Here is a 26,545-nt window from a genome sequence, read left to right on the forward strand (position 1 = left end):
GGATATAAAGGATATCTAAAACCTGGAATAATAAACTGGTCCAATCCCAGTGATCTCTGGTCCACAAGTGTCCTCAAGCAAGGCACTGAACCTCAAACCACAGCATGTATGCGTAGGGAAAAAGAAGTTGCTTTAGACAAAAGTGTCTGCCAAATATACATGTTGTAATAATGAAATAGCTTTCACCAATATTCAGTATTTATCTGGAGTCCCCTTCAGAGCCTTGGTATCTTTACTATCAAGCTAAAGTTATCAGATCCCATCCCTTGGTACTCCAGCCAAAATGTTAACTCATAAGAAAGGTCAAAAACAAAAAAAACATCTCATATTGGAAAACAGGGCTGCAACATTATCGATTCATCTGCAGGTTATATTAATCATTTTATCTATAAAATGTCAGAAAATAGTGAAAAAAGCCTGATAAAATTGCCCACAGCCCAGGTCATGTTTTCAGATAGCTTGTTTTATCTGGCCAACAGTCCAAAACCCAAATGTATTCAGTTTACTATCATACTGTATATATGACAAAGAGATGCATCAAATCCTGACATTAGCAAAGCTTGAACCATTGATTGTTTGGCATTTTTATTAATCGATTATCAAAATAGTTGACGATTATTGTTTTCTTTTTTCGGTGCAGCTCTATTTAGAAAGTTATAACAGTTTGACTGTGAATGCTTGTGTGCAAGGGACTGTTCGAAAACAGTGATGGACAGTCAACTGTGAGGGTCTACATAGACTCCACCAGGTGAACTCTCCGGTTAGTCTCCCCTCTCTGGTTGAACATGTGCTACTCCATGAAACCACCTGGTGCGTTACTGGGCTGGATTGAAACCCTGCTGACTTCCAGGCCTCCAGGGGCACGTGGTTGCACAATTCTTTACAACAACATTCTGAGAGAAAACTGATGATAAATCACGCACGAAGTGGTCCTAAAATAACTTTACAATTAAAGTCAATAAAATACCAAACAACAAATTTCCAATACAGTAAAATACAACTTTCCACAATCAAATACATAGTTTAGATCCAAATGATCAAAGTCTGTCTCATAGACAGTTACTTTACAGGTGAGTAGGGCAGGGTATTTTCAATGGTATTGACGATAACCTACCTGAATACTTTTTTTCAATGCCTTTTCATTACTTTGAGAAACATGATGTTAAATGCTGTCCAGCCCAAATTTGTCAAAATTTAGATTTAAATCAGAAACTACCAGATCAAAGAAAACGCAAGTATCTGGTCTAGGGATGGAACAGTTCAGGTAAAACATCCGACCCGTTCGGCTCGCTTCTAGTCACGTTCTGGGGCCGTGTATGAATTGTTCGGTTCGGTTTGAAGTAGGTTATGAGGCACATTCTGTGCTTTGTTTCATGTAGAGTTTGGCTCCCGTTTATTGTCACACTACAAATGGGGAACAGCCTCAAAGTTTTCAGTCAAATGGGCATGCGCAGAATAAATAAAAAACTTCAAATAAAGTTATCGAGGAGGAAAAAACACGAGTGGACACGATAAAGTACAGTTAGAGGATCCACCAGCATCGTTACGCTCTGCTGTATGGGAGCATTACGGATTTGGTGTTACTTATGACAATGACGGAACGAAAGTGGTGGATAAAACAGCGACTGTGTGTGAGCACTGTGGAACACATCTGGCTTATGCTAGCGGCAATACTACAAATATGATGAACCATTTACAAAGACATCACCCCGGTGTGGCTGTCGATGGCGCAAGGAGGAGAGAGTCAGGTAGAAAAGAGCAGCTCCTTCTCCACCTGCAGCAATTGAACAGCATGCAGATTCAGACAGAGCAAAAATCACAACTAAAGCATTGGGGAGGTTTATAGTGAAATATATGCAGCCTTATACAGTCGTGGAGGATGCTGGATTTCAGCATATGATTAACGCAACGTTACTTGAGCCGCGCTATACACTTAGGCAACACAGTAATTCCCGAACAGACACAGTGACACAGAAATCCAACCGTATTCCTTTCCAAATACTGCACTTTTTGAGTGGAAAAACTATTCTTTCAATTAAGAGCTGATAATCAGGGAATGGAGACATGTTATACTGTTCTTTCTTTTTTTGTTCTGGTTGAGCTTATGCTTCAATTTATGTTGATGGCCTTAGTCTATAATTACATCATATTTATATGAAAATAACAAAGCTGCATTTTTTGTTTGCACTAATTACTGTAGAAGACCAATTCTTTCGGTTAAGATTTGTCATTGAAGAAGTGTTTATGTTCTTTATGTAAGACATACTTTTGTTAAAGGGGTGATATTGTGCTCATTTTCAGGTTCATACTTGTATTTAATGTTTCTAATAGAACATGTTTACATGCTGTAATGTTAAAAAAAACATTTTATTTTAAAGTTACGCCAGACTCGAATATATCATAGATGTGTATTCTGAGGCCAAGCCACTGTGCTTGTCATCAGGTTCAGTCAAAGGCACTTGCAGTAAATCAAGGAACTGACTTACACAGTTACATTTGGAGGAGAACGTTCTGCTTAGTTAAATCAAAAATACCCTTGCTGGGCACCTACAGTAAGGGGTGGGTGGAGGCAGCTGTAGCAGCAGTTTTGGCAACAAGGTGTCAGCAGAGTAATAGTGGGAAGTGTCAAGTTCTAATGGCTATATGCTCTACACCTGTATAAATATGATTGGATGTTAGTAGTCAGCTGATGAATGAGCCACTGATGGTGAAGCATTACTGTAACTGAAACAGCTGATGCTAACCAGCTAAAGCAAGAATGACTTCCATGCTCTGCGTGAGCTAATGCAATGCTATGTTTAAAAAGACCAGCTTTCCAGCTGCATGCCAGCTGTGCAGCCAGCAGTAGACTATCAGATGTAGTAAATTATATAAAGCTAGCAAAACTCAGGTATTTTCTGTTTGAAAATATAATTAGTAATGCAATGCAATGCAATTTTCTTGGCCGATTCCGATTTGTTTAAGTCTGACCTGCCAATTCCTTTTCCTTTATAAGAACTATAATTGACAGTAAGGTTCCAGACTAACCTTTTTTTTTTTTAAATAAAAAAATAAAATAAAAAAAATATCCTTTTACTTTGCTATTGTCATCTATAGTGGTTATTTGCATAAAAACACACAATTCAAATGATTAGGAAATAAATGGTTGTATTTTTATTCAAATATTTGCTTTGATTAAAATAAATCTTGGTATTAGTAGTTTTAATTATGTATTATAAGCTGCTTAAAGCTAGTGTTAGGAAGTTAAACAGGTCATATTTCTCTCTCTAATATCTATTTTATATTGCTGTGAAAACGTCTCCTTCACACAACTGGATTTATTCAAGTTCCTCATCAAATACTACATTTTACAATATTACCTTTGAACGCATCATGATAGCGTTATAATTTACCTTCACCCAATACTCATTTTATGCCAACCGATCGGTGCATCTCTACTCTTAATCCTGGACCACTGGCTGTGCTCGAGTGGATGCAATGGTGCCCAGGCAGGTGGATAGCTTTCTGTATGGGCACTAGTCAGCTTTCTTTAATGTTTGTGGGCCGCAGCAGCAGCTTTGGGGTTTATATTGTTTAAACATCTAAGTGTAGTCGGCCTCAGCGATGCTTTATTCTGCTGTTAATTCCATTAGAATTGTTAGGATATCTGATTATGTAGCTTAACAATACTTATGCCACACTTTCACCAAAGCTTAAATTCATGTTCATGCGCACATCACAAATGTTTGCATATTGTATGTTAATAGTCAGTACAGGTATCCACCTTATGCCAGTTTCAGACCACACGATATCAGCAGGATAATAGCCCAACGGACGTAAGGGCGTCTGAGACGAGTGTAGTGTATCAGAGTAGATGGCAACCAACGGCGCATCTGGGCCGTCTCACGACGCCAAACATGGCAAAGTGAAAGAAAGAGGAATGATGTTTTGGTGCTGCAGGTGAAACTGTGAAACAGAGGAAAGGTCAGGGTTGTTTTTTCCTTTCTTTTAGGCTTTTCCGAACACAAGACAGCCAGTATCATACACACTGCTTCGGATAACTTGGTTTGTTTACATTCTTGTTCCTGGAAAACATCACGCAGGTCGTGAAAGACAACAAGCAACGATTGGTGGATTGGACCGACGTGTATAGTCATGTCTTTCGGCCAAGTCATGGCTAGAATTTAGGACTCTATAATCACCTAATCTGACACAGTGACCATTTTAATATACAACAAATATTGTGTAACCTGGCATTAGTCGGACCTTTTGAACTGTGGTCAAGCTGAACCTGTTCTCCTGCTCATCTTGGTGAATCTAAAAAGCATCTTTCATCAACAGCTGTTAGCAGGACACACGCTGGTTCGTCCCTTCAGGTGATAAAATGTATCTATTGTTCTCAGGAGCTGGCAGGACAGGTAGTGCCTGTGCGTTCCACATACAGCCTATAATTTACAGGACACTGTGTGCACTCTCAAAGTGTTTCGAAATTCCACATGCTTCATCACATTCTTGTGCACCATGCTCTTTAAAAATAGGTACATAGCCTTCTTTAAGGTATATTCTGGGCATGTAACTCACACAGCTTTATTCAACTTCTTCGGCCTCAATCACTGAACTCTCTCTGGGCATCAGTCCTCATCCAGAGATGCCTGGATGGTGGGATGCATCAGTCGCAGTAATTGTTTAGTTACTTTTCCTTAAAGTGGAGAGTCAGGCATTGCATTTAGTAATTGTAGTAGAGAGAGGCGTTTGGTGATGTTAGTGCAGAGACATGCTTATAATAGTTTTGACAAGGTGTGATTGTACCACACAAGAAACATGTTGTTTTGGGTGGGGAGCTGCATAACACTAATTAAACCACTGGAAATATTTTAGTCTCCTCAAATGGATTATTATAGGGAAAGGCAGGTTCATTTAATTATGTAAATGGATTAACAGGACTATTGGTTAAACTCACTGTGTTGGTGCGCATTACACAAGTAAATGGAGACATTATTAATGCTACTGTGGAACAGTAGCAACCTGTGTAATTCAGATTATGATGAAAACGTGTGAATCACTAGTGCGATAGACTGCTGATCAGGCTGGGCGATATGACGATATATATCGTCAAACGATGTAAAAAATGTCTATTGTTTATATGTTTTGCATCGTGATGTCGAAAAACCAGCGGACGAACTGTGTTACAGCAATGTTTAGGTCATATGAACGACGCTTTATGTTCCTTGCATGTGGGAGCGAAGCTGGAGCAAACAGCTGTTTTGCTTCCACGGAGATAGCACGACATGCAGAACCGTTCTCAGCCCAACCAAAACAAGAAGAGCTTCTAAGAAAGTCAGACAAGGACCAGAAAACCATCTTCTGCAAAGTTTGCCACACGCCGATCCCGACTACAGGTATATTTGGAGAGCAGCCTATCCGTTATCCTCAACCAGCAGGACGTGCCTTTTTTCTTCTTCTTCACCTTTAAATGGACTACAGACTACGGTACACAGGAATGTGTTAACAGTGTTTTGTTTGTGGTCGCTTATGTAAGAACAGTATCTCCATTGTACGACATCGGTCAGCGGTTAACGGATAAATAAAGTAATCTATGGAGAGAAGCTGTGCACACCCCCAGATAACACAAGTAATAATTAAATGTATAACACACTGCATGTCCGTTATTTGAACATTGCAATGACACCAAATGTAAACAAAGTAGGTCAAAAAAGAGCACGAAAAACCATTGTCTACAGCTAACCTCGGCTATTATCACCAATGATATAATAATCTGTGAGGCTATTAGGCTTTACATGCAGTTGATTCAGATCAAGATGTGTATTTATACACTGTTAATTATTAAATCATTAATGACAGGTGGCCTTAAAGTCTGTCCTATAAAATGCATTTATCAGCTGTTTTTGATTCATATGACATTTGCTGTCTCCTTTGTTTAGATAAGATATAGGCTAGGACTGTATTTATCTATTTATTTCTATATAATAAAAATGATCTGTTCGTTTTGCACTAAAGTTCTTAGTAAAATGAGAAAATACTTTGTACTTTTCATTTGTCAAGTATTCAATTCACACAGGAGTCTACAAAAGTAGGTTTTACCATGTGGTTATTTCATATAGGATTTTTATTGAATTATAAGAAAACATGCTATATTGTGATATATATTGTTATCAAGATATAAAATCTTTAAAATTTTTAATGTGTCCCTGCACATGTCTTCAGTTTTGTAATCACTTTATAATACAATATTGTTATTTGTTTTTGTCCAAATAATGAGACTATTTAACAGCGTAACTACGACTGTGTGCTGGAGGAAGGCAGGACCGGCTCTGCCTTCAATCACATCATTTCATCACAAATCAGACTTGACTTCAGTATGAGACTTGACTTGAAAATGGTGGATGGATTCCACTGATCAAACGCTAGAAAAACTGCGCTATAAACTGCTGCCACAGCGAGATGTACTAAGAAAACGATGCTGCGCAAATGTGCCTGATTTCAAAATATTTAATTCAGCCACCTCTCAACTCCACTTGAGAAAAACTATGACACTGTGTTCAACCTTATATAACTGCAAATACAGGTATACAATAATTTACTGGCGAGCAAAGATTATGATGACAGTTGTTGGACAGTTAAGTCTGTAACAATATATATATATATATTTCATAATCATGGTCTTCAGCATGATTTCTGAAAATGTACATATTGATTTAGATAAGTATAACAGCTGTATGACAAAGTGAATGCAGACCTTCATTACTTCATTGGCTGAAACTAAACAGTGATCCTTTTGGAAGAGAGCGAGCAGGGCTCAGGAGGCCTTCACAGCCCTACCACCACTTCCAGTTTCAGTATGTATACGGCACGTCAAGAACAATACACTGAGTTAATGTCAATGACAGAGAAATTATCCACTCTTCTTACAAGAAGTTCAGCACAGCACCGCTCTACAAAGCATTCTCACGCAAAACTACAGGTAGTCATGCAGGTTGCCTCTTGACAGCCGTATTTGATGTTGACTGTTCTTGCTTATTATACACAGAGTTTACAGGTAAATATAGATTTACATGCTCCTCTGTGTAAGATATTGTTAACAATACAATTGCAGTGCTGCGTAAGTGCCCTAAAGCTAAACAGAACATGAGATGTTTGTTTGATCATTACTATGGGCTTAAATGAGGAGCCTCTTTCATCCTTTATTTGTCACCACAGAAATGACAATTATTAAGCAACACGTAACATTCAGATTCAAATGTTCTAAATGCCTGTAAAGGTTCATCCTAAAAATATAATACCAAGTTTTAGCTCCCCTAACTACACATCCTGCATACTTGCTGACCATACTTATTCTCGATCATCAACGGTAGTGGAAAAGTTATTGAAATGTCCAACTCAAAAGTTAAAGTAGGCCTGCTCGTTGTGGAGAATGCTTCTTCCCACAGCGCTGCATTATTAATGTGATAAGTGTGTTAATGCTGTAGCTGCTCCAAGTACTCTTGCTGGCATATAAGTCTTTACAAGGGGGTGGGGGTGCCTATGCTGTCTCTGATTGAGACTTTATGGGACTCCAAGAAACAGCAATCAATCAATGAAAATACAATTACTAACAGAGACTAGATTCACATAAAGATTCTCAATACTGACTGCATGTGATATTTGCCTATAGTGATTTAAGTGTACAATAACTTGATATTCTTTTTTCAATTGTTTTTTGTGGGAATGTATTTGTATGGATGGATGAGTGTTGATGTGTGTATATACACTGTGTGTATACAGACTATGTGTATGTATGTGCATACACATAGTCCATATGTATATATCAAGGATCAAGGAAGTTTTTATTGTCATTTCAGAACATGTTTGTACATGACAGGGAACGAAATACAGTACTAATATACAATCATATTTAAAAAGCAATAGAAATCAACTATAACAAATAAAAAAAACGTTATAAATAGTCAAAAATAGTTTTTAAAAAAGTGACTTAAGTGTGAGGGGAGAATGTCCTCAATTGCACTTGCCCAATGCATATATATATATATATATATATATATATATATATACATACATACATACATACATACATACATATGGATTATGTGTATGTGTTTGTATGTTTTTTTCTGTATTATCTATTTATTCATTTTTCTCTCTTATTCTTCTGTTCTGTTTGTACCACTGTTGTACCACTGGGTGTTTAAATACAAAAAAAATAATATTGAACATTTAGGTTGCAGGTAGCCTATATAAAAAAAACTTGATGTTATATGAAAATTAAAACTCTATTGATGTCAACACAGGTATCTGTCACACTCGAACAACTTGGCTATAACTATGTTCAGAATGTGATGAATGTAGGCGACCTCATTAAGCACAGTCACAGCTGTCAGTCAGGCACGCCTACTTCCTCAATTAGTGGAAAAAATGAGTCTCAATATTCTAATAAAGTAGGTTAATTCAAAACTAGAACTGTAACTGAGTACTGTGTAGTTACAAAGTAAAGTAAGGTATCCTAAACTTCACACTGTGGCCAGCTGGTAAATACTATACAGTAAAGTAGACATATAACACTAACGGGAGCGGTAGGTGAATGGACCTGAAGCGACAGACGGAGGTGAACGGTGAGTCGCGGTAGGCTGGCCTGTGACGGCAGAGTCGGTGTTTTGACTCGGAGCTAAAAGACAGAGGAAATGCGGAATTAAACGGAGCGGCGGGTCGGCGGGCAGCCTGCTGACACTGTAGCCGACATTAGACGCACCGAGGCCGGCTGACAGCTGAACCCCTTTAATTAAACGTTATACATATAACATTTAATCCTAAATTAACGATGTCGAACGTTGAAACGTCTGTGTGTCGGTGTGTGTGTGTTGGAGAGCGAACGGGAGAGACATCACGTAGCCGGTCTAATCACACCGACAGCAGGAGGTTGTATACGTCGTTGTCAGTGCACCGGAGCAGCAGAGCACAGTAGCAGAAAGCAGACCCGGGTCTTTCTCTCATTACCCCTCTCATGACCAGTCCCACATCCCCCATTATTAGCCCCATCACCACTCACTTTGCTCTTGACCTCCACCACGCTGTCGGTGAGTTTTAACGGCGTCCGGTGCTGCTGCTGCTGCTGTCTTGACATCCTGCTCCCCGGTTGGCTGCTTGGCTGAGGCACTGCGGATAAAAACATCCACCGGAATTATGCTCGTTGTTTTCCTCCTCCGTCCTCGGCTGAACGAAAACAATCATTCACGACATGCAGCAGGCGCAGAGAGGAGAGAGGTCTGAGGCGGTCATGTCACCTGTCTGTCTGTCTGTCTGCTATAGATAGTGCTCTTGTTTTCCTCTATTCGGTTTAAAGACCAGCCGGGCTCGCTCTCTGTGTTGCTGTCTCGTGCCGTCCTGTGTCAGAGCGCGCGTTGTTATCACCCGCTTACGACACGGACAGATAAAAAAAACAACAACAACACAGCGCTCGTGACAGGTGGAGTCCGGTAAATCCAGTATGAGATGATGTGAGGTACCAACCAGAGTAATCCGTCCTCCTCCTCTAACCTGACGACACCACACCGGAGGACACAGCAGAGGGGCGGGACATGACACCACCACCGATGCTGCTACCGCTGGAGGCTACTTAATACTATGCTCGTTATAGTGACGGTGCCACTACTAGGCTGCTGCCAACATGCTACCATGCCACCCCTCCGTCCTGCTACTGTTTATAGTTGTGTTGCTATTGCTAATGTTGCTTCTAGCAGGGTCATCCTGAGCCGTCACAAGCAACCAACCACATTACTGAACAAAACAGCACACCATTTCTGTTCTCATATTTCCTGTTCACATGGATATATAGGGTAGGACATATTGAAATGTAGTGAAGTACAATACTTGAAAAAATACTTAAAGGACCCATATTATAAAAAAGTGAGATTTTCATGTTTTTTATTAAAAAGCAGGCTTAAGTTCTATATAAATACTGTGAAAGTATCGAAACACTCAATCCACAGGGAAATACACACAGCCCATATTCAGAAACTCTGCATTTGAAACAAGCTGTCAGGATTTCTGCCCAATTGTGATGTCACGAATATACAATATTTATAACCATGACACAATTTTAAATGTAAACATTCTAAATGTGTCCCAGTTTATTCCTGGTTGCAGTGTATGTGAATGTCATCAGCTGACAGGAAGTACACATGGACCCAAGCTGTTGCCTAGCAACACAATTCTGTTACAATTCCGTCAAAAAGCGCTAAAACAGAGCGTTTTAGACAGAGGGTAAATACAGGCATATTCAGGCAGACAGTATGAGGAAAATGAAGTTTTTTTGAACATTACAGCATGTAAACATGTTCTAGTATAAACACAAAATACAAGTAAGAACCTGAAAATGAGCACGATATGGGACCTTTAAAGTGGCAGTAGGCAGTATATTTTTGGCATCATTGGGCAAACATTCCATAATAACTTTTCAGCATATTGTAATTCAATTGTTCTGAGAGAAAACTAGACTTCTGCACCTCCTCATGGCTCTGTTTACAGGCAGAAAATCTAACTTTTTCAGATTCATTCATTTCAGCAGAGAAAAGTTTGTATGGGAGCAAGTCATTTTTTATTTGAAAAAGTATATATTGGAGGGGATCTACTCCCGGCACCACAACAATTTTGAGAATGTGCATTTGACCAGACTTTGACCAATCACAGGTCATTTCAGAGAGAGCGTTCCTATTGAGCGTTCCTATTGGCTATGCTCCGGTTGGTGGGCGGTGCTTGGCATTTCCTCAACAGGTCTCAACATGGCTGCCGGGCAAGTCCCCAGGAAGAGCGCCGGTCGTTGATCCCAATTTCTGTAGTGGCCAAACGGTGGTACTACAACTTCCGTGTCCGTTACGTGATGCCATTGGGCCCAAAAATACTTTTTCCCATAGACTTGCATTGGGAAAGAGACGTCTGTAACTCAGCGGATACATTTTTTTTGAGGTGAATCAACTTCCCAGTGCGAACACTCTAATAGCCCTTATTTAAATCATTAGTTCCTAAAAGTTGTAAAATGCACTAATAGCTGAATCCAGAGTTATCTCCCTTCCTCCGTTCATGTGAATGAGACCCAGACCCCGGCTAGGGGGCGGAGTCAGCAAGCCGTGACGACAGGGTCACGGTTGTGATCCCGTGACCGAGCGGACGCTACTGCGAATGTTCTATGGGCCCAATTGATGCGGAAGACCGACAGAAGATCCAGGTACTTTTCCAGTTGGAAGTCAAGCCATTTTGGCTTCATGCGCCACTGAGCAACTCTCATAGGAATGAACGGGGGCCCGCCTCCAACGCTGTATCCGGTTCTCTTAATACATTCATGCTGCCGGGTCACAAACCTTCTCATTTTACAGTTAAACAGTACACTACAAGATGTTTCTGAAAACATTTGAGAGAGAAGAGAGGAGGGAAATAGGCAATACAGTAACATAATATTGATTCAAATTTGATCATCGCTGCCTAGTTTGACCGCTTGGTCGGAGTTTGTGAGTGATTGACAGCCGGCTCAGAGACGGCAGACCTCAGATCAGCTCTGATTGGTTGTTTTCCCCAGTCTGTGAAATCTTACAGATGCCATTAGGAGCACCGGAGGACACAGAGGAACGTGTCTTTTTTCAGACTACCTGTCTCATGTACTACTGTCAGGATATAGTGACCGTTTTATAAAAATAAGTTATTTTAATAATATTTGCTCCATTTCTACCCACTGCTGCTTTAAGTAAAAGTGAAATTACTGACAACACACAAAAAAAACATCTTTGTTACAATAACAAGAGTAAATGTAGTTTGTGGCTTCTACCGCTGCTGTTTACAGTATGAAGTAGCAACAACTTCTTGAAATAACTTTAACAAATATGCAACTTACTCAAAGGCTTCATTTCATTAGCTCACATCAAAATCCATAAATTCACCTGTTCCGCATGTCTGACTCGCACTGTGTACCTGTCTGGTGTGTGTGTGTGTGTGTCACTTCCACTGCCCCTCATTGTGGTACTTAATCCTGTAACACAGTTCAGATACTGTATTTAGAGAATGGAAACCACAGTTGTCAAACACACTATGAGCCTTTTTGTAGCCTGCATTTTACAGCACTTCAGCAGTTGGTTTCAGGTGCTGGTGGTCACTTGAGCAGGACAAGAATAGTGAAGCAGTTCAAGTGCACATGCACTATTAGCATTTTGGTTCTCTACTATAGCCATTATGTACATGGATCCTCCTAACACCATTTTCTTTGTGCAGTGCTCCACCTCCTGTGATGCTGCTGACTCCTCTGGCTTCTGAGCTGCTTGCTCTTTGATCTTTCCCCTGACCCTTCCCCAGCTACCTGACAACCTCAACTTAATGATGCTTGTTTTTTTTTGGTCTTCTCAGAGAGCTATTGCTGGGTTGAAAGATCTTTCACAGTTGGGACAATATTTAATATTTGACTATGCAAATAAACTTGTCTTGTACTGTAGTGCATTGTGGTAGTAGAGCAGCCCAGTGCACTTAAAGTGGCAGTTGGCAGTATATCTTTGGCATCATTGGGCAAGAATTCCATAATAACCTTTCAGCATATTGTAATTCAAGTGTTCTGAGAGAAAACTAGACTTCTGCACCTCCTCATGGCTCTGTTTATAGGCTTTAAAAAAGCCAGGAGACTTTGACCAATCACAGGTCATTTCAGAGAGAGCGTTCCTATTGGCTGTGCTCCGGTCATGTGACCGGAACTTGGCGGTACTTTACCAGATTTCACAATGGCGGCCGCATCGCAAACGTTCTCATTTCACAGCTAAACCGTGCACTACAAGATGATTCTGAAAACATTCGAGGAGAGAAATAGGCGTTAACGTAACAGAATATTTTTGATCAGCGCTGCCTAGTTTGACCGTTTGGTCGGAGTTCGCGAGTGATTGACAGCCAGCTCTCATAGACTGCAGACGGACAGCAGACCTAAGATCAGCTCGGCAAGGAATTTAGCCCCTATGTCTGTGTTTTGTGCAAATTTATTGACCAAATCCGAAGGATTGTCTCCAGAGATGACTGCAACAAAACATCTGCCTCACTTCCTGGGTGCTGTTTTTGACAACTACCAACAGAAATAAACATCATTCCCACAGCAGCCTTTACAGTTCACAGAAGTAAACCAAGGAATCCGGTTGGAGTCGGACCCCGCTGGGGAGGGAATGGAGAGAGATCCGCTGCTTGCAGCTCGGGGCCTCACCGTCAGCTGTCCGGGCTGGATCCAAAGCGGAGCTACGGAGACGTGCAGTGCGCTCACTCGGGACAGGAACCTGGTGTGGGCAAGGGACTGCTGTACGCACAGTTACAGACAGGCTAGTGACACATTAAAAAACACTCCTGAGGCTGCAGTGATTGCTTTTAAGAGCCATTGTTCTACTGCTTAGTTTTTTTGTTTTACATATTAAAGTAGACATAAGTAACCAAGGCAACTAGTGTAATACTAATAATAATGATACTTTTATAGCACTTGTCAAACTTAAGTGTTCTTTCCAGATTAAAAGATTTACAGAGTAAAAATAAAAAAAATCTGAATCCCATGTAAGCCCCCCTATATGACATATACAAATGAGGAACATGCGAGCACATACATCAAGCATCACTGAGTCCATACATGAAATGGAGGTGCAAGTGAAAAATAAGAGAAATAACTTTTTTGAGTCACCAGCCGCCACTGGTTGTGTGACATGTCATTGCCCGTGTCCTTTGGCTCATGTTGTCCTCAGATCTCATCAGTGTGATAACAGAGATGCGAAACTGTCATTCGGGACAAACACTGCTTTATTCTGCGAGTCCAAATATGAAATGACGAACAATGCACCACTGTTCTCTCTATATCTGACAGATAGTTTACAGACATGGTAAACATGTAATCACTCCCTGTATCTCAATCCATCACACTGACAAAGCAATATCTTCATCAGATAGCAAAACACGTCAGACTGCTATTACCTGCGGTCACACTTTTAGAAACCGTTGTGAAGATGATGTGTGGAAATGGTTTTAAGACTGAACCGGTTTCAGTTGTGTTTGTTTTATTTGACCTCTCTCTTTTCTTCCTCCTGCTCAGGTTTTCCTCCTCCCCTCCTCCTCCTCCAGATTTATACTCTGTGCTAACCCGTCCTAATCATTTTCAGTACCAGCCCGTACTGGGGCCAGTGTGTGTGTGTGTGTGTGTGTGTGTGTGTGTGTGTGTACCATGGCAGGACCCCTACATGATTATGTAAGAGGCTGTAATTACCAACAACATGCTTTCCAGATAAGGACGCATTCCAAAGAGGAGAGAGAGAGAGAGATGAAAAATAAAATGTTTTTTTTATCATAAACTTTCAGGTCTTCTACATCTTCTGTTATTCAGATATTCTCACCTCTTCTCTTCTCCCCCTCTTCTCTCCTTGCTTTAACACTCTTCCCCTCCTTCTTTTCTCTCCCTCCACTTCCATGTCCTTGCCCCTTTCCCATCTTCAAATCCTCCTCCTCCTCTCTCAGTGATGGTGGAATGTAGGAATGTGAGGAGAGTTGGAAAAGGGAGGACTTGGATTGACAGCGTGATCTCATACAGCTAGCCAAAACTTTGATGCTTACACTCAGTGTGCGTGTGTGTGTGTGTGCATGTGTGCAAAATCAGAAATGACAGTGATGATTCAGGCTCAGTAGTGAGTCACTTGCATTTTACTGTGATGCCTGAAGATACTTCAGGGAATGTTTCTCCTCATTTGTTCATTACAATTTTAATAAGTGATTAATGTGAAAATCTCCAATGAAATATAAATGATACCGGTGAGTTTGAGATAGAGCCTGAACAGTAGTGTTCAGTACAATACTTCAAAATGTAACGCTTGAGAAGGAGAATAAAGAGAAGGTAGTTTATCCCCTTGAGAACAAGAGCGCGCTCAGCAAATGTTCAATCGGATTATTAGATCAAAAATCAAAAGAGATCAAAGAGATCAAGCTATGTTCACATTTTATCTTGGGGGTTTATTAGCTGTGTTTCCATTCACATTTTTGTATGCACATTTTGAAGCATCGCATTAGAAAGCTGTATGGAAACATTTTTACTGTCGCCTTGAAGTGTTTTTTGTCTTTGTCAAAAAAAGAGTTGATGCACTAAATGGGATACGGGAACGCCTCTGTCGAATAAATTCTGACGTAGCGAACATTTAACTTGCATGACTGATCAGCTGTTTCTGCTGTCGGAATCTTCTCGGGTATTCCCATAACACGTGGATGCTTGTCTTCTTCTCCGGACAGCATGAAACATGACCAATACTAGCTGACATGAAAGAACAATTCAAACTTGCCCAATTCAAACAAATTCCTGAAGACATTTCTCCATTTTTCTCTCGTAGATGGTTAGATGGCCAAGGCAACTTGTTTTGTTTATGTACTTCTTCCTCTACTCTGTTTACTGGCAGATTACAGCCATGCGCAGCCTATAGCGCCAACTTTGGACCAAACTACGCTGTAGCCGAGTTTATTCACTCTAAATCAGTTAATAGAAATGTAATCTAATTCCCGTTTCGTTTTTTTTTGCAACATTTCAAAAGTTTGCTTAAAATTCGCTTGACAATTGAATGGAAACACAGCTAATGAGTGTTGAAAATGGAATGGGTTCATCCACCGGGGAGCCAGAATGTGCTCAGTACATCCATGGCAATCTGCTTGTTAGATGTTTGATATTTCTTGTGCTCAATACAGAGCACATTTTGGCCTGATGGTGGTGTTAGAGGGAAGGTCAGGGAAGGTCACCAGAATTATTAGCAATCATTCTCTGAACATTCACAACACATCTCAGGGCAGTTGGACCAGAAGATGTTGAGATGTCTTGCTCTGGACCAAAAATGGTGCTGGGGGTTTATGCTGGCTGAATGCGAGTTGCTAAAGCTAACCGCTAACTGAAGGTCGGTCTCCCAGCGAAGTAGTCTCCTGGCGGCGGGGAGGACGAAACAAAAATAAGAGTAATTTGCTCATTTCTGCCACTGTTTTTAATTCAATAAGCAAACTATGAAAACGCACACGGTCTTCACATTCTGGTGGTACCAGTGGATGCCCTCGGTCATATCTTCACTCTAGCTTCAGAAATGAGCCCACTGCAGCCTCTTAAAGGTCCCATATTGTAAAACATGAGATTTTCATGTCTTTTATATTATAAAGCAGGTTTAAGTGCTATACATATACTGTTAAACTATCAAAACGCTCAATATACGGAGAAATACACACAGCCCGTATTCAGAAATTGTGCGTTTGAAACAAGCCGTTAGGATTTCTGTCCATTTGTGATGTCACAAATATACAATATATAGACCATTACACGGTTTTAAATGTAAATATTCTAAATGTGTCCCAGTTTATTTCCTGTTGCAGTGTATGTAAATAACATCAGCTGACAGTAAGTAAACATGGACCCAAACTGTTGCCTAGCAACGCAATTACGTTGCAATTCCATTGAAATGCACTAAAACGAAGTGTTTCAGACAGAGGGTAAATACAGGTATATTCAAGCAGACAGTATGAGGGAAAAAAAGTTTTTTTTTTATCATTACAGCATGTAAACATGTTTTAGTAGAAACACAAAATACAAGTAAGAACCTGAAAATGAGCACGATATGTGACCTTTAAAGGCAACAATGGACAGTGAGTGGGAGGAATGGGGGGATCAGTAGGGGCCCACAGCTCGTTTTTTGCCCCGGGCAAAATTAAGTTTGGGTCCCCTCGCAGGTTAATCCAGCCTTAACTATAATACTGCAGTCTCTGTCACAGCATTGAATAATGAATGGACCATTTACTGGACTCTGTTTCCCATGAAACACTGTTTTTGGACAGCAATAGAAAAACCACTAGTCTTACCACCACAACTCATACACAAATACTACAACAAGCAACAATTGCTAGCAGCAATAAGTAGCTCTATGGTGTGTGTGTGTGTGTGTGGTGAGACAAAGAGGTACTGTATGTGACTCTACTAACCTGCTGCAGCCACACCCAGGAAACCAGCTAACTCAAGCTCACTGAATCCAAACCTGACTCACACCTCTCACTCTATCCCTCTGCCTTCCTGCCTCCTCCTCTGGGGATGCATGAGTGAGAGAGTGAGACAGAGATAGAGAGAAGTGTGTATGTGAGCAGGAATTTCAGCTATGTGAACCAGTCAAGTTACTGAGGCAACCTGTTACTGCTTTTAATCCAACACTCTTCTCTTCTCGTCGTGTTATTTCTTCTCTTTCCATGTCTCATCTCCTCTCTTGGTTTCATTTTTCATTTAATTGTATCTCCCTTCTATGTATCATGTTTTCGCTTCTTGTTTATGTCTTCTCTTCTCTCCTTCTCTTTTTACATGTTTCCTTCCTCCTCTCCTTTTTATCTCTTCATTCTTATTTTTTAATTTGTTTTTTTTAATTTTTAAAATTTTATTTCACACTTCTTCACCCTACGGAAGTTAAACATTTACAGCCACTGCTCAAATGGAAACCACTATTCCATTACAAAGACAATATCTGGAATACCTGAGCAAGGCGAGACTTTATGAAGACTTTATTTAGACCTGTGAGTCACACGCCTCTCACTGCAAGGTGCGTTAAATCATGTCCGGCTCACGTATGTCCGTTATGTATGGTATGTCCCCGGCCTCCAGTCAAGGGGAGGTTTGTTTTGTGTGTCGGGGTGTGACAGGTGGAGACGCTGAAGGACAGGTTTTTATCTGTGTCAGGTGGGTTCATTCATTTCTGGCTGGCCTCCAGTGTAACAATACAGCACAGGGTGGATCTCTCTCTCTCTCTCTCTCTCTCTCTCTCTCTCTCTCTCTCTCTCTTTCTCTCTCTCTCTCTCTCTCACACACACACACACACACACACACACACACACGTTCTGATATACAATAGGATGTGAATCAGGCCTCTTGTCTGCGTGTCACAGTAGGACCTGCATACCGGCATGTCTGCCTGCACCAGATGAGTGAATGATTGCTTTATTGGTTGTTTAGAGGAACAGTGACCAGTGGCAGCCTAACAATACATTTAAAGCCCGTGTTCATAGTCCTTTCTCATTTTGAGAACGAGTAAAGCATGGTGCAGACCTGTGTGAGTTTTAAAGGTCCCATATAGTGCTCAATTTCAGGTTCATACTTGTATTTTGTGTTTCTACTAGAACATGTTTACATGCTGTAATGTTCAAACAACACTTTATTTTCCTCATACTGTCTGCCTGAATATACCTGTATTTACCCCCTTGTCTGAAACACTCAGTTTTAGTGCATTTCAATGGAATTGCAATGGAACTGCAATGGAATTGCGTTGCTAGGCAACAGTTTGGGTCCATGTTTACTTCCTGTCAGCTGATGTTATTCACATACACTGCAACAGGACATAAACTGGGACACATTTAGAATGTTTACGTTTAAAAACGTGTAATGGTCTAAATATTGTATATTTGTGACATCACAAATGGACACCAATGTCTTGTTTCAAACGCGCAATTTCTGAATATGGGCTGTGTGTATTTTTCCGTATATTGAGCGTTTTGATAGTTTAACAGTATTTATAAAGCACTTAGACCTGATTTATAATATAAAAGACATGAAAATCTCACTTTTTACAATATGGGACCTTTAAGACAAGTTCATCAAAATGACACAACTCCAATATAGAGTGCCACACTTTATCCCCCAAACAGTTTCTCTATCCTGCCTCATCAGGGTGGTATCAGAGTTGTTTCTGTGTTTTGTTTTTTTCATATACAGTCCATCATTAGTCATCTCACTTTACAAGACACTTACAAATGAAAAGTTCAACATTAAATCTATAGTTGGTAACTTTAATAAAATAACTTTGTCATATTTGCTCAGGCTGTCACTGTATCCTGACAGTAGTACATGAGTCAGATAATCTGTGAGAAAAATCAGGTTCGTTGGCCTCCTCCTGTGCTCCTAATGACATTTGCAAGATTCCACAAAGAAAAACAACCAATCAGAGCTGAGCAGTCTCTACAGCAGCTGTCAATCACTGCTCATGAAGCTTGTGAACTCCAATCAAACTGTCAAACTAGGCAGCGCTGAACAGATATGAATCAATATTCTGTTATACTGTAATGTTGAAGCTGTCTACGATGACTTATACCTATACGCTTGAGGCAAGAGCGAGACACCTTCCTGCCCCCTATTCCTCTGGAGGAGGATCCTTAGAACATCTCCTCATGCAGCATCTGCCCAAAGGCCTTTGGGGAAGGTCGCTATATCGGTGGCGCCATGACCTGGTGTTCAAGGCCAATTGCTGAAAGCATAGCCACTGCCACCAGCAACAGCAAACACCACCACGCCCCAAAGAAGTCCTTCACCTTTGTCAAAGCTGGAGAGAAGCTCCGACCACAACCAAAAAAACAAGGCCTCCTCTACACCTCTGACTGGCAGCTGAAATGGCGCCAATCTGGGCAAGCTGCTGAAATTTCCACATGTTCGTCATCTCTGAAGCAACAAAACAACTGATCGTGCTGGAACTCACAGTGCCCTGGGAAGAGCGTGTTGAAGAAGACAATGAGAGGAAACACGCAGGGTACCAAGAACTGGTGGAGATGGGCCAGGACAGAGACTGGAAGACGCACTATGAGCCCATAGAGGTGGGCTGTAGAGGACTCTCACTCTGCAGAGACACACACACACACACACAGCTTTTATAGTACAGTGGTTACACTTTTGACTTTTGAAAACCAGGTATTAAGATAAAGCAGTTTACATTTTACACCTGAGCACACCAGCTGGTCACGTGATTCAGTTACATTCCATTCAGTCAAAACATGGGAGTCAGGAATGTGGACGAGCTTGTCTGTCTCCCAGGGCACTTAGACCTGCCTCACACACTGCCGCCAAGTACTGCCTAGTACCGAAAAGGGTATCACGCAGAGTACTACAAAGAATACAGACATGTATGGCAAATGACAAATATCAAAAAAAGGCATTTAAAATGTAGCACAAAGCCCATGAAAAGTATTACAAAGCACAATAATGAATAACAGTGGACTACAATGTGCCACAAATAGCAAATTATAATTATAGCTGCTGCTCAGCCGTGGGTCGGGCCTGGCATTTTTTAGAGGAGGAAGAATAAGAAGGAGGAAGATGAAAAAAGGAAGAGGAAGACAATTGAGATGTACATGACAGTCCATCATCATTAATCCTTTACGGCATTAGCATGTTTGTTCTGCCTCGACCTGGTCTCAAACTCACAACTTCAGACACCAAAGGCAAGTCACCATATTGGTGAGCTCACTGCCTGGGAGAAACTACTACTCCACACTATGACATCACACTGACTTAAGCGGTCGCCACGGTTGCATTTGAAGGCAGATTTCAAACTAGTGTCAAAATTCAGTTTTTTCGAGACAAAATTCTGAGAATCTAGACAACATAGAGATGTCTGTAATTTATATTTATAAAGATTGATTGCTCCATAAGTGACAAACTGATGTCTAAAAATGCTGTTTTTGAGATAAAACTCTGAAATGTACCACCCTACCATGACCTGAAAATGTTGTCATTTATTTTCATGAACATTGGAGATTTATTTAGCGAGACTTTGCAGTAGTTGTGTACAGTCCTGTTTACACTAACACGTTTTGATGCACTGGGGGCTCAATTTTTGTGGAGGACAGTCTGAAGATGAAGCATAGCAAATTTGGTTATGACAATTGAGCAAAAAATGTGTGAGGACATGTTTAATAACTTTTACTGCTTTTGAGTGATGGACTTCATAATTCTTCTTCTTTTTCTTCTTCTTCTTCTTCATAAAGAAGAATTTTGACAAAACAAGAGGGACCGGGGGCATAAAAATACATGAGCCCATAACAGTATTAACAGTTTTGTTCATAATGTAATAAGTTATTACATTATGAGAACATTATTACATTAAAAATTTAGCCAGAAAAAAAGTTGAATAATGTAATAAATTCAGCACATAATGTAATCATTTTTAACAAAGAATACTCTCCTTGTCTTCTAGAGGAACCCTCTAGTTTTACATGACACAAGTGGAGTATTTCATTTAAAGCAACTGGACTTTGTCTGTTTGGTCAAGAGGACATTTTCATCAATCAGTTCCATATTGATGAAGCCTCTTGGATGTGAGACTACGAAATATCCAGTGACCTGGACCAGGGGTTCTCAACCTTTTGCAACTGAAGGCACACTTGTGATTGTCAAAACATTTCCGAGGCACACCTTCCCAAATAAATGAGTAAAAAACCTAAAATGTTTATACAACAAATAATAAACTGGGCTGTAGATATGTGTTATGCCACTGTCAGCTGTAATGACCAAAATACATATTCTGCTTACCCTCAGTGAGACACTTGGGCTTGCCTCTGGGAAATAATGAGATCAAGTCGTGGTGGGATGGGTGAGAGGCTGACACGCAGAGTAGCATTCAAAGTTGCTTTCAGTTTGTTCCTTGCCTTTGATTTTGTGACAGTCACAATGGAAAACCCTGACTCACATAAATAGGTGGTGGTGAAAGGCAACAGAAATTTGATTGCCCGTTTTGACAGAGAGGGATATTGACTGGCAGCCAGTATCCAGAATGAAGCAAGGTCTACTTGTGTGAGCTGAAGCTTCAGGCTGCTGTCTGCTGATAGTTCCATCAGTTCATTTTCCAACACAGTGGAGAGAGCTATGTCTTCTGAAGCAGGATCCACAGAGAAAGGGTCCAAAATCCAAAGGTTTCCATCTCATGCATCTCCTGGGAAGTAGCCTGCAAACTTTCCTGACAACTGAGTCAAATGCTGGGTTATAACACTGGATATGTTGACATGAGGAGTGGCTTCCAAAGTTTCACTTATGAGTGAAAACACGTCAAATCGTCCCTCCTTGACTCTTCTGTTCCACAGAATCATTTTTTTCTTGAAGCCCTCAATTTTGTCTGAAACCAAAAACACTGTGCTGTTTCTGCCTTGCATTGATATATTGAGCTGATTTAACTGGTCAGATATATCTGATAAGTAGGCCAGTTTTGCACAAAAGTTACCATCAGTGTAATGCTCAGCAAGAGGGGAGTGCTGCTCTTCCAGAAATGTGTGCACTTCTCATATTTCCTCACCACACGCTTCGGAGCTTTTACTGGCGCAGGGTTGTCTCCCACATCACTTTTTCGCTTTAAAAACCAATCCATTTTGTCTCACTGCATCCGAGAACGTTAGCTAGCTAACAGTGGCAAACACGTTTGTCTCTACCTGATGATGTTTGGTGTTTTTACACAAGGCCTATTGAAGGAGGTTGGGTCACACTTAATCAACGCGTCTTCGGGGTACCGCACATGCGCAGTAATATCTGCTCTGCACTCGCCGAAATTGAGCCGATCGCAACGCACGACCGCAGCTCCAGTTACATTGCGCATGTGTTATACCCAATACAAGACCCGTGTCCGTCCGTGTCTCAGCCTCCTTCAATAGGCTTTGGTTTTACGGCAGCTGGCATTTTACCTCCTTTAGGTTTTACCTGTTCACTTTGCTAAATAATAATAAAAAAATAATCTAGTACCACTGCCTCCGCGGCACACTAGATGGCGCTCTGCGGCACACCGGTGTGCCGCGGCACACTGGTTGAGAATGGCTGACCTGGACCAATGAGAACCTTACAGAGATGATGCTGAACTTAATATAATGGATGATTCTCAGATTGTGAAATAATTGTTCCACACACATTAATAAAACAAAAGATGTTTTCTAAAAGAACATTTAATCACTTTAGTTTCATGTTCTACCTCTGTTTCTGCCCTTTGCGCTTGAATCCAGCAGTCATGTTAGTGGCCATGCCATCCATTTGAAGGTCATATGTTATTTGTATTCAGTCTTGTTTATGGGGCCACTCAAGGTCTTCACATGTTCCTGTTTTTAAAATATATTCTGTGCACTTCTTTATTCAACTTAGACGGACACTGTGTTACTTTGTAATTTGATACAAAGCCGACAAACCGCATATATATCTTCCCAAAGGAAAATATAATCAGCTAATTGTTTAAAATGTTAGAAAGAAGGAAATAAAATAGAAGTAAATAGAACAACGGAGGAAGTAACTTGTTACAGTAAAAGAAACAGAATAGAATTCCCCCCCTTAATCATCTCGTCACCCTTCGGTGTGTTTCAGGACCCTTTGTGGGGTCCTGAGCCCCAGGTTGGGAACTACTGGATGTGATGGACATGAACACTGAGCAAAAACAGCACGTAATATGGTACATATGATCTGATGATCTGTCTTTGCTTGACTGGTTATGAAGAATGTCAGTTGTAAGAAGAGCAGAGACGCTGCTTCAGCCTGACTAAAATGTGGATAAACAGCGCCATCATGATGTTACAATGTCATATTACAACAATACAATCCTCCCGTTGTTTAAAAGCAAACAAGTATGAGAAGTATATACAGTAATAGTGACTGGGAATTTTGACTGTTAACAGCCAAGTCTGTCAGTACATAAATACCTTGTCTGACAGTAAACTCCTATCTTGTCAGAATGGACGTTACTGTGGCTAGTCCTGCAGGTCTGGTCCTTATTACTGTCTTTAAAGGTCCCATATCGTGCTCATTTTCAGGTTCATACTTGTATTTTGTGTTTCTAATAGAACATGTTTACATGCTGTAATGTTCAAAAAACACATTATTTTCCTCATACTGTCTGTCTGAATATACCTGTATTTACCCTCTGTCTGAAACGCTCCGTTTTAGTGCATTTCAATGGAATTGCAACGGAATCGCGTTTCTTAGCACCAGTTTGGGTCCATGTTTAGTTCCTGTCAGCTGATGTTTTTAACATACACTGCAACAGGAAATAAACTGGGACACATTTAGAATGTTTACGTTTAAAACTGTGTAATGGTCTAAATATTGTATATTTGTGACATCACAAATGGACAGAAATCCTAACGGCTTGTTTCAAACGCACAGTTTCTGTCATGATTTCCCCTTGGCAGTCTAGTTTTCCTTTTGTTTCCTCTGTTTCCCTGCCCTTTTGTCTCCTGTGTGTTTTTCCCTGTTTGTCTAGTCTGTCAGTGTGTTGGGAGGTGTGGTCTTCCTCCTCCTCCTCCTTCTCCTGGGCGGGCGCTGCTGGAGCAGCTGACAGCAATTAACCTACCATGACACACACCTACAGTATATCAACCCCGGTCTTCCTGCCAGTCATCGCCAGATCGTTCCGTCGCCCTCAGTGGTACAAGACATATTCAGGCTCTCTTAGTAATTGATTCTTGACTTTGCTCATGCTCGTTTTGGGATTTTTGGACTCACATTGTTTTGTTCTTTGCTCAGGTCTGTTCACCTGCCAGCTGTTGCTGCTTCCTGGTTCCAACCTGCCTGCTCACTCCTACACTCTGCTCCTCCTCGACCTGGATCCTTGCCTTAGTTACTTATCTGCCTGTTCACTCTCCGACGCCATTCCATCTCTCGGAGCTGAAGTGGATTCATCTGTCCATCTGGAAGGATTCCTGGACACCCTCTCCCAGTGCCCCCCGTTCCGTGATTTAAGTACTGACATCATTACTGCCACGTTTCGGACCTCCAGGAAGTGAAGATATGACCGAGGGCATCCACTGGCACCAACCATGCCATGCTAGCTTGTCGGAAAGGAGGCTAAAGAAAAAAATAAGAAAAAAAAAGAAAATGTTGCATGCCGTATAAATTATTTTCTTCTATTCCTAAATGGTGTATTTGAATATTTCTGCATACTGGGGTCCCTAAACAGTCTTAGAATTACATAAATTGGGTATCACTGTAAAGCTGAGACTCTTCTGGATCCAATGAGCCCAACTGTATTCATGTGTGATGATGTTAGTCCCCCATAGTAGCCATTTGATATAGTGAGACCACTGTATAAAATGACCTGTGGTGACCTCTAGGATAATCACAGCCTCATGAAACGTTACAACCACAAACTAGAGACCTAGAGCATTCAGAGGATGGATAGCTTCCCTAGCTAAAGATTGAAAATAAGGGGATTTATGAGCAGTTTACACAACAGAAGTGCTCGCCATCCAATCGCTGAAAAATGCAATTCTTGAATAAGTCTCCAAATGTCAAAAATTTTTAGTTACCAAATCACAGCATGGCTTTTTTTGTGCACCTGTTGATGTGCAGAAGAAACTGTGTAATTAATCAAAACAACATGTTTTATGTTCACATTAGCATGAGACGTTCTGTGGTTATCTTACAACAGTAGATGCTGGCTGCACAAAATGTAACCAGCAGATCTGCTGTGTCCATGTGTAATTGCTGCTTGACAGAGACGAGCGAGCAACATCACTGCAGAGACTGCAGCAGGGTGGCTGTGCTGGCTCTCTGTATTTACACTTATCTCGTGCGCACAAATTAACTAAAACTTGGGAACGTTTTAATTAAATTGAGGCCACATATTACTATCTTGTGCGCACAAATTAATCAAAACGTGGGAACGATATAATTAAATTGAGGGAATGAATTATATCTCGTGACCACAAATAAGTAAATAGTGGTCTCAATATATATATTTTGTTTTGTGGATTATTCATATTATTTATAATATATATATATATATATATATATATATATATATACTGTATATACACTGATCAGCCATAACATTATGACCACCTGCCTAATATTGAGTAGGTCCCCCTTTTGCCACCAAAGCAGCCCTGACCCGTTGAGGCATTGACTCCACTAGACCTCTGAAGGTCTGCTGTGGTATCTGGCACTAAGCCGTCAGTAGCAGATCCTTTAAGTCCTGTAAGTTGCAAGGTGGGGCCTCCGTGGATCGGACTTGTTTGTCCAGCACATCCCACAGATGCTCCATCGGATTGAGATCTGGAGAATTTGGAGGCCGAGTCGACACCTCCAACTCGTTGCCATCCACATGATGTAAAAGAAACCGTGATTCATCAGACCGGGCCACCTTCTTCCATTGCTCCGTGGTCCAGTTCTGATGCTCATGTGCCCATTGTAGGCGCTCCATTGCAGCCCCATACGCAACAAACTGCGATGCACTGTGTGATCTGACACCTTTCTGTCGGAACCAGCATTAACTTTTTCAGCAATTTGAGCTCCAGTAGCTCTTCTATTGGATCAGACAACACGGGCCAGCCTTCGCTCCCCACATGCAGCAATGAGTCTCGGATCTGACCCTGTCGTCGGTTCATCGGTTTTCCTTCCTTGGACCTCTTTTGGTAGGTCCTGACCACTGCAGACCAGGAACATCCCACAAGAGCTGCAGTTCTGGAGATGCTCTGACCCAGTCGTCTAGCCATCACAATTTGACCCTCGTCAAAGTCGCTCACATCCTTACACTTAATTATTTTTTATGCTTCCAACACAAAGTTCAAAGTTCAAAATGTTCACTTACTGTCTAATATATCCCCCCCACTGCCAGGCGCCAATGTAACAAAATAATCAATGTTATTCACTCCACCTGTCAGTGGTCTTAATGTTATGGCTGATCATACATACATATATATATATATATATACTGTATATATATGTACTGTATATATTATCCCAGTTAAACAACATGTAGAGCCATAGGCTACTGACGCT

At 40.9% G+C, this 26,545-nt stretch overlaps 1 protein-coding gene across 1 annotated transcript in view; it reads right to left on the reverse strand.

Moving 5' to 3' along the window:
* The window catches only part of pard6a (par-6 family cell polarity regulator alpha), a 37,789-nt gene extending 28,659 nt beyond the window's left edge, over window positions 1-9,130 (reverse strand). The window contains exon 1 of the mRNA XM_037767931.1: window positions 9,041-9,130. Within this exon, the coding sequence (XP_037623859.1) occupies window positions 9,041-9,115 (75 nt within the window). The 5' untranslated portion in view covers window positions 9,116-9,130. The remainder of the gene's footprint in view (window positions 1-9,040) is intronic.
* Between the last annotated feature and the right edge of the window lie 17,415 nt (window positions 9,131-26,545).

Source organism: Sebastes umbrosus, chromosome 4 (assembly GCF_015220745.1).
Source record: "Sebastes umbrosus isolate fSebUmb1 chromosome 4, fSebUmb1.pri, whole genome shotgun sequence".
Classification (NCBI taxonomy): domain Eukaryota; kingdom Metazoa; phylum Chordata; class Actinopteri; order Perciformes; family Sebastidae; genus Sebastes; species Sebastes umbrosus.